Raw genomic sequence first — 13387 nt, forward strand, 5'->3', positions numbered from 1 at the left:
AACGACTGAAGATATCCTTATACAGCCACAACCTTTCATACTGGCGAGCGACTTAGTCGAAGATGATTGTGGATACACGAATCATTTTGCCTCTCTCTGTCTATATATTTGGTAGTTGCTATGCAGGTAAAATAATTTGTACTCAATATTAAAAACTATTTTATATACCTTATGTCTATTACTCACTTAAGATACACAGACATCGACTGATAAAGAAAGAAGAGTAGTGTAGAAATTGCATTTTGAACATACAAATATGGTTCCATCTACCCAATAAAAAAACTTGTCCATATCCAAATATTTGATCTTCCTAGATATAAGCATAATAATATATATTTAGTTAAATCAGCTCAGATCTAAATATTTTTAACACATAACTACTTATATCATAGCTATATACGCTTATATCTAGGAAGATCAAATATTTATGTGTATTTGGATATAACGATATCCAGAAAAGTATGGTTGGATCCAAACGTTTAAACTTATGTTTAATATTCAGCAACCGAAGAGGAAACTTACTCAAAGATCGAATACATACAAATATTTAAAAACATTCCGGCACTTTTCGAATATCTGCTTGAAATGCTAGAAACAAGACCAGAGATACTCGAGAGGAACGATGTGACAGTGTTTGTGAAGAATAAACAAAACCTCAAAAGGGACGTGCGAGAATCTCTAATTCATGAAAATGATGCAAATTTAAAAAAACAAAACATTATCCCTAAAACAAACGAATTGAAAAGAGATACAATGTATGTGAATACAAATAACAGAAACACCAAGAAGCTTGTCAGGAGTTTTAATGGAAAAAGGAAAACGCTTAATGATTTCGCTAAAGAAAGAGAACCAGACATTGTCAGACACGAATACGGAAACAGTATCAAGCATTTGGATGGACACAATGAAGACAAACATATTGATGGCGCAAAATTAAATACCGTTAGCAAGAGGGATAACTTAACCCCTGTCACCGACACGTCTGTAGAACTCAATACGCAAGTCAAGGATTTTTTTAACGATAACATTAATATGTTTGGGTTTAATTTGCATTACCTATCTCCAGAAGAAGTGGAACGACAAATGCTAACAGTCGAGCAGATGCTAGAAGAACATAATTCAAAAGATGATAAACAACAGGAGTAATTTTATTGCATATTTTTAATTTCCAGCTGAACTATCACTATTAGGTATGTTGTGATGCTGCCCAGGATCTAAAACAATAAAAACGAATATCCTTAGTATTATGAAGTATTTTTTATGGAAAAAATAGTATCTGTTTTTATATACTCGTACATGCGTGAATAAATTATTAGTTAAAGTAAATACAAGTTTAAATCAATGTATTGAAATTGTTGTATTGTCATGATAATATTCAAGTAAATTGAACTTTTAAGAATTGGTTAAAATTGCGTAAAATTCCGTTACTTAGGTATGTACATGGAGGTCAAGTTAATCGTAATGTTTTAAAAGAATACATCACATTGCATGAGTTCAATAAGAGAGCTTAGTAATAAAATGAATCGTAAATGCAATGAGATTAAAGTAGTTAATTTATTAGTTAAGTTATTACTGCTGGTAGGACCTCTTGTGAGTCCGGACGGGTAGGTATTGCCTTGCCTATTTCTGCCGTGAAGCAGTAATGCGTTTCGGTTTGAAGGGTGGGGCAGCCGTTGTAACTATGCTTGAGACCTTAAAACTTATATCTCAAGGTGGGTGGCGCATTTACGTTTTAGATGTATATGGGCTCCAGTAACCACTTAACATCAGGTGGGCTGTGAGCTCGTCCACCCATCTAAACAATAAAAAAAAAAGTTAAATTACCGTTGCCACTAGGGATCTTGTGAGCGTGCAGACCTTCAGTGGAGCATATGAGGCCTTATTCAGGACCAACTGCCGAAAGAACATCTCCAGCTCTACGGAGATAGGGTCGCGGGGGTCTGCGCTGCACATCACCCGACTGACCAGCTCGCGAGTTGTTTCCATCTAGATTTAAAAAACAGCCAACATTTTTTTGTTTTAAATAAATATCTCTCAAGCCCATTTCAGTTCACTCTTACATTAAACACGGTACATTATATTGGTCGGTGCTAGTTCCGTTTTGGTGCAGAAATTCGCAAAATGATTGGTGTTCAGTTCATTATTCGGATCTATTCACAAACACGAATTAGATACGGGTTCTTTGTAAACAACAATACTAGCTGTAGGGTTCATTTGAGCATCAAAAAGCCTGTATCACTCGATACGAATGCCCCGGCATTTCAGATTGATCTAGCTTGTGATCCTGTGAGGTCTGGTATACCAGTCTGGGTCTTTTATTATCGACTTTTTCTATATTTTATTATCGATCTAAAAGTCAATAATAATAAGATAATCTATAATTTAATAGTATTATTTCGAGATGACGAAAGTATTACCTCTTCATGCGTTCTGTGACACGGCTCAATAATCATGACGAGACCAAACGTGTGGTATAAACACCACACCGTTTGCAAAATGGGATTTAAAACTTTTTCGAAGCCCGTGTGCGGAGATTCAGTTACTGTAAGAATAAAAACAAATCCAATATCGGTGTGAGCTCAAGCGCCTTGTGTAGTGACGATGTTATGTTGTTAATAAAGTCTACTTAAAAACGATTTAAGGATACTTAAGCTTAAAAACGAAATATAAAGCTTCTACGTGTATTTTTGATCCTTGGCCCAAAATTTATAATTATTTAATAAATAAATATATCTTATGTCAAAGCCGTCAATTAGTTTTTAATTTATTTATTCGAAAAAGAATTTTCAACGCTCCAAAAAAGTACCAGGCTATTATAAACTTGAAGAACACACCGAAAGAAATTATGAGGTAGTACGGAGTCACGACCAAATGCAGTAAGAACGAGGCCAGTAACAATAATACTATGATTCCGTTATTGTTGTCGATCTGTCTCACCACCTCGCAGATTGAGCCGTATGAAAGAGCGAGACGCCGTATGGTTCTCTGATCCGTCCATCCGGCAGTGGGAAAACGTACTGAAAAGAAGAGGAATCAACTGAATTTTGGACTAGTTCGGTAGATGACCTCTTTGCTTATCTGATGTTTGGCAGAGATCATAAAAATCACAAGGTGAACGAACGCCACCCGTCTCGAGATATGAAGTCGAAATTTCAATTGAATCGGTTATATTTTGTTAGAGAGTTTAGTAGGCATATGCCAGATTCCCTTGAGAATTGACACTTGATTTGAATTTTCATCTGTATCTTTGGACGAGCTATTGTCAGTGAACCATCGCGCTTTCTTAAAATATTGATTAATTATTTTATAATGTATTTCCCAACCTTTTTTTGTGCCACGCCCCACTGTAACATTTCTAAAATTTTTATGTCCCCCATACATAATTTTTTAACATTAAAAAACTTGATTTGTTCACATAAGAAACATAAATGATAGGTTTTATGAAGAAATCACTATGAAATTATTATCAAAATACAGTAATATTTCAAACATATAATAAAAAATTTAAATTCAAATTAATTTTAATGCAGATTTTCTTTATTAATTTAGTGCGATTGGTCCCCTAATGATCAAATTGCCCCCTTATGGGGCGTGGGCCTCACGTTGGGAAACACCGGTCTAGACGCACTCCTTGCGCTTTTAAGCACTAAACATTTCCAAAAAGTCTTAATGTCTTACGGTTTGAAGGATGGGGTAGCCGTTGTAACTATATTTGAGACCTTAGCACTTATATTTCAAGGTGGGTGGCGCATTTACGTTGTAAATGTCTATGGGCTCCAGTAACCACTTAACGCCAAATGGGTCGTGAGCTCGTCTACCCATCTAGGCAATAAAAAACATCTAATATTTGTTTCGACTCGGTTTTCCGAGTGGTATTTAGATTATAATAAGAAATCATATTACTAATAATATTAAGATTATTTAACTACTAGGTATCATTAACAAAATAAGTTCAAAATAATTTGCTGTAATATTATTAATGCATTATTTATAATAATTTGCGAATTTTTAATGAACTTTTTACCTGAACGTTTTGTCACGACGAAAGCGAGTGTGTCAATAGAATTGTTGACAGATTTTTTTGGTGGTTGTGGAAGAACCGCATTCGCCGCGTGTTGTTCATTGGAGTTCGGAATTTCTGTTAAAGCTGAAATAGCACTGTACATTACATTACATTAAACATAAAATAAAAATTAGGGTTGTCTATAATTACGCTTAAAATAATACTAGATTGAACAAATGTTGTGTTTATTGACTCTTTGAGAGCGAGCCGTCGATAGATCGACATTCTATTAATGCGCAGTTTGATTATAGGTTTTAGGTATCGACCTGTACGGACGTGTCTTAGCGCGCGCATGTAAATCTTTTTAATAAGTTAATAACATTTTTGAACAACCGTTTAAAATTATTTTACTGGGATTTTAGCACTGATTTTAGCACTAAAAAGGTTTTAAGTAAGCGAATAAAGAAGTAGTGTCGGTATCGACTATACTATTGTTCATTGTGCTTATTGAGAATTTTTTAACGTCCTAAACAGCGTAAAAATTAACTCAAATTTGTATGGAGTTGAAACACTCGTAGGTACCACCGCCCCGCCTATTTCTGCCGTGAAGCAGTAATGCGTTTCGGTTTGAAGGGTGGGGTAGCCGTTGTAACTATACGAGACCTTAAAACTTATATCTCAAGGTGGGTGGCGCATTCATGTTGTAGATGTCTGTGGGCTCCAGTAACCACTTAACACCAGGTGGGCTGTGAGCTTGTCCACACATCTAAGCAATAAAAAAAAATAAAGAAAAATATTCACCGAGTGCAATTAAAAAAAGCGGAAAAACTACCAGGAAAACAGAAAGCGTAAGAACTAACACTCTATCCCGCTTTGGTGTAGCATTGTCCTAAGTCCGTTGTTAACCAACTTCAAGGAAGAGAGTGCCAGTGCCGCGATCAGTACGAATTGCATCTCCAAGAGATGCGCTATGAAGTAGCTGCAGTAGTAGCACCAGTACATTATGGCTATTAGCACTGCGGATTGAATATAAGAATTAAAAAAAAGAGGTTTTTTCTTGAGTATGTGCTTAGAAGTTTATTATTTCTTCAAGTTTTAAATGGAACTAAAAAAATAAATTTATTATAAAAAAAGAACACAATATTCCTAACCTAAAAGTACATGTTATTATCCGCAACATGCTTCGTCAGTTTTAAATTGTATAATAGTGATCTCTTAGATCTCTTAGCAGAAATTAGTACGAGTCTAGGAGGAATGAAATAATTCGCTGGACGTGGCGTCTTGGGCTGTTCCAAATAGCCCGCTGAAGTTATAGTAAATTCCCAACATTTTACTACGATATCTTTACAATACATTCTATCTTATCTAGTTTCATCCCAATGTATTAAGATTTCAAATAAATAGCCTTCATCTAATTCTGCTCCATGTTTCATATAACAGAACGTGTATTCGTATGTATTGAATAATACAACATCCTTAAGATACAAACTCGACAAAAGTACAATAGCCTAGCCAAAAGTCAATTGTGACTTAAAAAAAATAATCTAGCAAAAGGCTTGACTCATTAAAGTTTCTCATTCTTACGTTGCCTGTGGTTTAAATCAGCAAGGTACATGACGAACGTGAAATCGGTCACTATAATTACAGAGGTAATTAATAACATTCCAATAGTCAGTCTATGCAGCATCTTGTCCGTAAGTGATGAGCTGTATGTTTGTAAATCTGAATTTATCTGAAAGTAAAATATATGTATTATATAAGTATGAAAGAAACAATTGAAAAGTCAGCCTGCAACTTGATGCCCGTTAAAGAAGTGAAACTTCTTTTGTGGTTTTCTTCATTTTTCATCCCTAAATCAGATTGTTCTTGTAATAGGGAATGCTGTGTATAAGAGAAACTATCTAGCTCGCTTTGTCCTTTCCCTCTCTCCACGGTTGATTGGTTTGCGAGACGCTCTGTCTATTGTCTCACTCTCGGTCGTCCTAAATTGTATCTTTTCTCTCTTGCCGTAACGAATCTGTCGCTAGTTAAATTTTACTCTCAACGCGCCTAAAGAAGTTTCACTTCAATAATTTTTCTGCTTATCCCCAGCGTAATTGTTGAGTTCATAATTGAATAAATAAAGAAGTATATAGTTTTTCCGTATATAACCTTATGTATTCTGTGAAGGTAAGCGATCAGTCTCCTCATCTGAATGGGCGCCGTGTACACCCCAACGCCGCTAAGCATACCCACAATAACGACGTCTGCTATCCACACAAACCTCTTGGTTTCTGTTTGCATCCGAATTGATAGTTTTACGGGCACGGAAAAGTCTATCATAACAGCTATGAGGGTACACACGTCTGGAAAATAGAGTAATGTTTTATTTACATTAAAAAACCCCTACGTACATACACTAGAAATACAGCCCGTATCCATTTATGTAGCTAATACACAAAAAAGACATCTTTAATAAACAATTTTAATATATGAGTTGTGATTTTGAAAATCAAGCAGTAGTTATATTTTTAAGTAAAAGTTCTGATACTTTTCATTTAAGCGCCATCTATGAGGCAACTTTGAAACATTGCGATCCAATTTTTCCTCTCAAACCTAAGTTTATTATTATTTTATTCAAGGCTTTGTATTTGATTACACGGTCGAACAAATAATGTTTTATATTTAGAAATTTCACCACTGAACGTGTTTAGTACAGAAAAATAATCACAGATGGCGCTGTATAGTGTTTAAGGTGCTGTATAGTGTTCTCATTTTTAATCCAACTTACAATAATAAGTTTATTGTAAAAGCATACTTACTCAGAGCGGTAACAAGTAAATAGCTGTATACACATAAGCTGGTGGACAGACGTATCATAATGTTACTCTGTTTAGCGACGAATTTCAAGGGTGCGATTCCGGCCAATCTTGAAACACGCAGTGCAAGGGCCAAAGACGGCGGGACCATGCACTGTAGACGGGGTTTAATTGACCTAATAAATAATATTTTTTTTCGTTATTGCCCTATTAGGCGTACGAAGAGCATACGGCCCACTTGATGGTGAGTGGTTACCATCGCCCATGGACTTCAGCAATGCCAGGGGCAGAGTCAAGCCGCTGCTTAGCGTTAAGTAATTTCCACAAGCCTCGTTTGAAGAAGGACATGTCATAGCGCTCGGGAAATACCGTGGAGGGGAGCTCATTCCAAAGCCGGATGGTACGTGGCAAAAAAGATTTCCGGAAACGGTCTCTTGGTCGAGGTAGTATATATCACTCTCTTATCCGTAAACTGTCACTTGACTTTGGCCACACTCGTAATTATTACAGTAGATGTAGCCAGGATTAAGTCATTTACCACAATAGACCCGAATAGACTCTTGACAAAGTAACAAAATAAATTGTGGTCGGGATTTTTTTTAGCCCGCAATGAAAAGCAAATATTGGACATCGCTCAATCGCTTCAGATTTCTTTATCCGTTTACGAGACAATCTTGGGTCCGGTATTGAGTTTTCTTCAAGCCTCGTGCTTTATAATTATTACTTACATATTTTAAACACAAATTGTCGTAGCCAGAGAAAGACAGGTTCGATCGTATTTAGTTCCAGTCAATAAACCAGTTGAGATGTTACTTCAAGCTAAACTAACTTATCATTTGGAACTCCACACACTATGTCCAACGAAATGTTATCTAAAATCTTCGATTACTGTTTGTTTTCTTACGCAAACAGCTCGGTATTTGTGATTGATTACTTTCAAATATTACTTGGTTTTCGGAGGTGTTTTTCTAACACAAACTTTGTAGGTACAATACATTTAAATAGGGCTCTGTAGAGTTTCTTTTAAAATTTCTATACTGCTTAGATGTGTGGACGAGCTCACAGTACGGTTTAGCGGTTAGCGGAGCCATAGACGTCTACAAGGTAAATGCCACCACCCATCTTGAGATATGAGTTCTGAGATCTCAGTGTAGTGACAACGGCTGCCCCACCCTTCAAACCGAAACGGATTACTGCTTCACGGCAGAAATGGCAGGGAGGTGGTACCTACCCGTGCGGACTCACAAGACCTCTTATCAGCCATTGTACTGTTAAAAGTGAGACCTTAGAACTTATGTCTCAAGGTGGGTGGCGGTATTTACGTAGTAGATGTCTATGGGCTCTGATAACCACTTAACACCAGGTAGGACGTCGTGAGCTCGTTACTCACCTAAGCAAAAAAAAATGATTTAAATCTGGAAACCTTAATGTTTTTAGTCGAATTTTGATCATTCTGCGAACTAGTTGTAATAAAATCACAAATGAGGCATGTATACACACTAATTGAGGTCGCTCATACTAGTAGTGTTTTGAAAATCTAAGTGTTGCCCCGTACAGATTATGAAGAAGTGTGCGTTGTTCTCAACATTAAAAAACGTACCGATACGGTCTCCTTCAAATATTTAATGTTGTCGAACTGTCAGTTTCAGTGTTTCCCAACCTTTTTTGTGAAACGCCCCACTGTAAAATTTCTCAATTTTTTATGTCCCCCATAAATAATGTGTAGCATAAAAAATATATATGTTAAAAATGTATTTATAAAAAAGTTATCAGAACACACAGTAAGTAATATTTCAAAACATATAATAATAAACTGAAATTCAAATTCAAAATAATTTGAATACAGATTTTCTATATTTATTTACTGCGATTGCCCCCTTATTTATCAAATTGAACCGTTGTGGGACGTGGGCCCCACGTTAAGAAACACTGGTTTTACATACTATTTGGACTATGATCTGTATCAGCAGGAAAATAATCTTTACCTTTTATTGCTCAGGATCGACAGACTAGTACACCTGGTATTAAGTGGTTAGTGGAACCCAGAGGCATTGCAGCGTGAATGGCGCTGATCATCTTGACGCATGAGGTTCATATTCGATCCAGCTTGAAGAGGTCGTACCCGTCTCGAAGGATCACTGCTTCGTGACAGAAACAGGCCGCTGGTTACCGCTTAATAATCTCCACAAGCTTCTTTTAAAGAAGGACATGTCATAGCGCTCGGGAAACACCGTGGAGGGGAGCTCATTCCATAGCCGGATGGTGCGTGGCAAAAAATACCTCTGGAAACGCACTGTCGATGAACGCAGCGGTTCCAGATAATATGGATGAACTTTGTTCCGATGGCGGGAGTGCGATGATAAAAAGGAGATGAGGGGATCATCTCGAACAACTCCTCAGAGCACTCCCCATGGAACATGCGGTTACTTGTAGTGTTTACGCAATTTTATTAATTTTGCTCTTTTTATTACGCGCTCTTATTGGTTTATCGTAAAAGTCGGTACCTTACACAGAGGGCGCCTTTCCCATTAGCACACTAGGGCCGCGGAATGGCGAGCGAAATATTAAAAAAAAACCCATTAAATAAGCATAAAAATGTACGTCAGTAATCTCGAAAATTTAAATTTTCAAGGCGCTTTTTGACGAGATTCCATCGTCAAATTCAGGTTTTTTTTTTCAAATAAAAACTTATCGCTATAAAAATTTAAATATGTAAAGTATTCGGAACGTCGAAAATCGTAAAATGAAAATTAAAAGTCGGAGACTGTAAAGCAAAAGTAGCTTAATTGTATTTTTTTATGTTTGAATATTGATTACGGCAGAGTACAGAAGTTTGTAAAGTGGTAAATAAGAGCTTCGAATTTTTATTTATTGTAAATCAACTTTTATTGTTACTACATTTTTTAAGCTAGTCCACCTCCTGTTTTTTATTTGTTCCTGGTACATTTGGTATTGCAGGTAACGTTGCAGGCCTCATAATGGCCTGGAACGTGCCTACCACCATCTCTGTATCTCCGGCAAAATTATCCGTTTGGCGTTTCGCAATAGTTGGAACTCCATTTTGGCTGCGGTTCGTAATTAAAAAACGATTCATCGGGAAAGAGCTTCTCGCTTCGTCTATATCCCTGGTAGGATCTTTCAATTTATGTGATATGTCGTCAATGCTCTCGGCTGTGGCAAAATACGGTGGCGAGCTCCTTATCTGTTCTGTAAGCCTAGTAGATGTCTGGATTTTGTCGGTCATGTCATTGGCGTAGAACGTAAACTTGTTTTCATTCACTTTGTTATTTTTAATACCAACAGTCGTTTCTCTGGCCTCCGTTAAAGCGATTAAGCTATCCTTAGAGCTCTTAGGTGCTTCTGATTTCCTGGTAAGGACGATCTCATTTTCGGTACGTTCCAAAAGCAAAATCGATCTTAAACTTTCACTTGAGCTTATAAGATTGTTAATTGCAACGCTTTTAATTTGATGTATTAGATAATGTCTCAAATCGTTAAGCTCATTGTCTTTCGGAAGCTTTTCGAAGTAACATGTAGGGAAAATGCAAAGAAATATCACGAAATATGTTCTCATGTTGATTCGTTTAAGCGAACTGTCACCAATGTGAAAAGTGTACCAACGCATAAAAAATGCTCACACAAGGCTCACGTGTAACATGATAAAAATGTTTTACCTATGGAAATTACTGCATCTAATTTCCGATAAGAAATTGAGGTTACAGACAGGGCTGTCTTGATATTTAGGAAATTCAAACTTATAGAAACCTTAGACTTTTAAAGTATTTGGAATTGAAATTAAGTATATAATGATATGGAGTACTTTGGAATTAATAAGCAATAAAACAATTGCGTTTTCTGTTATATAATAAGAAAACAATATTTAAACAATATTTAGCAATTTATCAAGTTTCGATACTGCCGACACTTTATGGACTACATAGATAAGATTTTTATTACACTATTATTAAGATTTTTATTAACATTGCGGTCGTCGGCCGTCGAGTAAAGATTAGCTCCGTATTTATCGTCTTTTAAAAATAGTAAAAGTAACATTTTGAGTGAGTAAATGTGATAATATTATGAGTATATGCCTGATAATCAACATTTAGTGTTGGTGGAAGAAAAATATATGTGATAATAATAAAAACAGTGATAAACTATTTTCGTTGCAACTCATAGTAAAACAAGTGAGTTATAAACAAATAGTGATTAATATCTACAAAAAACATATATTTAAAACTTGATTCATCTACATTAGTGAACAAAATACATAATTCATTGTGCATAAACTATAAACAAAGAGATTAAGTGTCAAACTTAACAAACAGCATCTGTTGATTACATTCAAATTTAAAAACTGAAGCCACTTTTTCAACTGTCATTAACAATTGGATATGATCAACAATTTAGCAAGAATTAGTAATGTGGTATTAGCCCAGTGGGTTAACACGTTAGCCCTATCCAACAAGTTCTGAGATCAAATCCCGGTAGTCGGGTGTGACACTTTTTGTTATTTATTTAAATAATTTAAATTCGAATAAGTTATTTCTGGCCATTATAACAAACAGAGGGCGCGGACGCTGAAATAAATACTCAAAATAATTTATTAGAAATATTTACGAATACTAGAGGTCAATGACATATGTACTTTCAACAATGGAGGATAACAGTAATGTAACTATAAGAGACCGGAGACGATTCATGATGACTGGATCACTGTCCATGGAGTCAACTGACTCGCTAGAAGACGCACCTTCCAGTATAAATGCAAGGAGTATGATCGACCTATCTACTCATACAATGACTAGTCATCAAGAAGTAATAACATCATTGCAACTATCCATTGAGAATCTGAAGAAACAATTACAGACTACTCGTAGTGAAAATACAGTATTGAAACAAAAATTAGATGAACAAATACATATCAATAAGCAACTTAATAAGCAAATAAATGGAACTACGGTATCCAGTCCAAAGAAGAAAAATAATAATAATAAAACAGAAATAAGAGCCATGAAACCAAACATAGAAGCTAGAAAATTAGATCTGGACCTAGAATTTCAAACGCCTAAGTCTTCTCCCCTGGTACCTAAAGATACAAAAGTAAACCTTAGCCTCAGTCAATGTGATGATGAATTATTAGAATCCTCCCACATTGACAGGAACAAACCAACTCTGAAACCAAGTGGTAGTAGGAGATTACTCATATTTGGAACACAACAGTGCGTTGGACTAGCGGCTAAACTACTTAAAACTAGATTATATACGAACTATGAAAAATACCGCATCACGGCTGTGACTAAACCGTTTGCTTCGTCTGAAGAAGTCTTCAAATGTTGTGAAAATTTGAACTTAAATAAGGATGACAAGCTTGTCATTGGTGTTGGAGAGAATGATACAAACCCTTTCAAATTGTTAATAGAGTTATCAGCTACTTTGAAAAGACTCTACGAGGTAACTGTGATAGTTTTAAGAATAAATTATAATAAATCTTTAAATGTGAGCATGCTTAATAACAATGTAAAATTAGTATGTAATAACTTTCCAAATTGTTATTTTATAGATTACTTTGGTTCTAGTTATAATAAAAATAAGTATATAATATGCCAAAAAATAAACTACATTATAGATAGTATAGATTATGATACGAAATACTTGTCATTGAAAAACAATAAAAATAGTACGTTACACACAATTGAAATAAAAAATGATACTTTAGGTAATTTAACTAAAAATAATTCAAGATATACTCAAAGAACTATACTGGACTACTTTAAAAAAATAAATATACAAACCCCTAATTGTACGAGTATACAAGCATTACCAACAAATAATAATTTATTTTTTCGTAAATAATAAAGAACGTAATATAGATTGTAAACTAACACTATTGCATCAAAACATAGCTGGGATATTAGGAAAAATAGATTTACTTAAAATTACTTTAGATGAGCTTTATAGTCAGAATACTGATATAGATATACTATGCTTCAGCGAAACATTCCTCAAAGTAGGGGAAGAATCTAAACTGGTATTAAGAGGATATAATATAGCTAACTTTTATTCAAGGAGTAAACAAAGAAGGGGTGGAGTAGCAATACTATGTAAAGATTACATAAGCTCTAAACCTATCTTGTGGTTAAGAGACTTAGCATTAGAGTTTTCCTTTGAATGCTGTGGTATAGAGATTCCGGAATACAAATGTATAATTATATGCATCTATAGAACACCAAATTCAAGAGTACAAATATTTTTAGATAAAATCGAAATTGTATTAAGCACAATTCGTAATAAAACAAATAAGAAAATTATTGTCTGTGGTGATTTTAATATAAATTTATTAAAAAGCTCCAATGTATTAAATGAATATAAAAGAATAACACAAAATCACAGATTTAATATTCACATTAACGAACCTACCCGACAAAATGCGTGCTTAGATCAAATAATAAGCAATGTTAGTGAAGCAGAAGGCAAAATACATTCCCTGGGATTATCAGACCATGAAACTGGACAAACAGTCTGTATTCCTGTGAAATATGTAAAAAAACCACAAAAGATATATTACATTAGAAAACGGGACTTT

At 35.1% G+C, this 13387-nt stretch overlaps 2 protein-coding genes across 3 annotated transcripts in view; one reads left to right on the forward strand and one right to left on the reverse strand.

Moving 5' to 3' along the window:
* Positions 1-1241, forward strand: LOC101743345 (uncharacterized). The gene is made up of 2 exons (XM_004922681.5): positions 1-126; positions 503-1241. The coding sequence occupies exons 1-2, from the start codon at positions 63-65 to the stop codon at positions 1144-1146; spliced, it is 708 nt and encodes a 235-aa protein (XP_004922738.1). The 5' UTR covers positions 1-62; the 3' UTR covers positions 1147-1241.
* The window catches only part of LOC778496 (candidate olfactory receptor), a 20532-nt gene continuing 8272 nt past the window's right edge, over positions 1128-13387 (reverse strand). Inside the window, exons 2-10 of one of the 2 annotated variants that reach the window (XM_062672859.1) lie at positions 6805-6977; positions 6155-6348; positions 5588-5735; positions 4864-5019; positions 4025-4147; positions 2835-3017; positions 2418-2542; positions 1825-1986; positions 1128-1214 (exon numbers count right to left, since the gene is read on the reverse strand). In XM_062672859.1, the coding sequence (XP_062528843.1) occupies positions 1149-1214; positions 1825-1986; positions 2418-2542; positions 2835-3017; positions 4025-4147; positions 4864-5019; positions 5588-5735; positions 6155-6348; positions 6805-6952 (1305 nt within the window). In that variant the 5' untranslated portion in view covers positions 6953-6977 and the 3' untranslated portion in view covers positions 1128-1148. 2 annotated transcript variants of the gene reach the window in all.

The sequence above is a fragment of the Bombyx mori genome, chromosome 16, assembly GCF_030269925.1.
Source record: "Bombyx mori chromosome 16, ASM3026992v2".
Classification (NCBI taxonomy): Eukaryota; Metazoa; Arthropoda; class Insecta; order Lepidoptera; family Bombycidae; genus Bombyx; species Bombyx mori.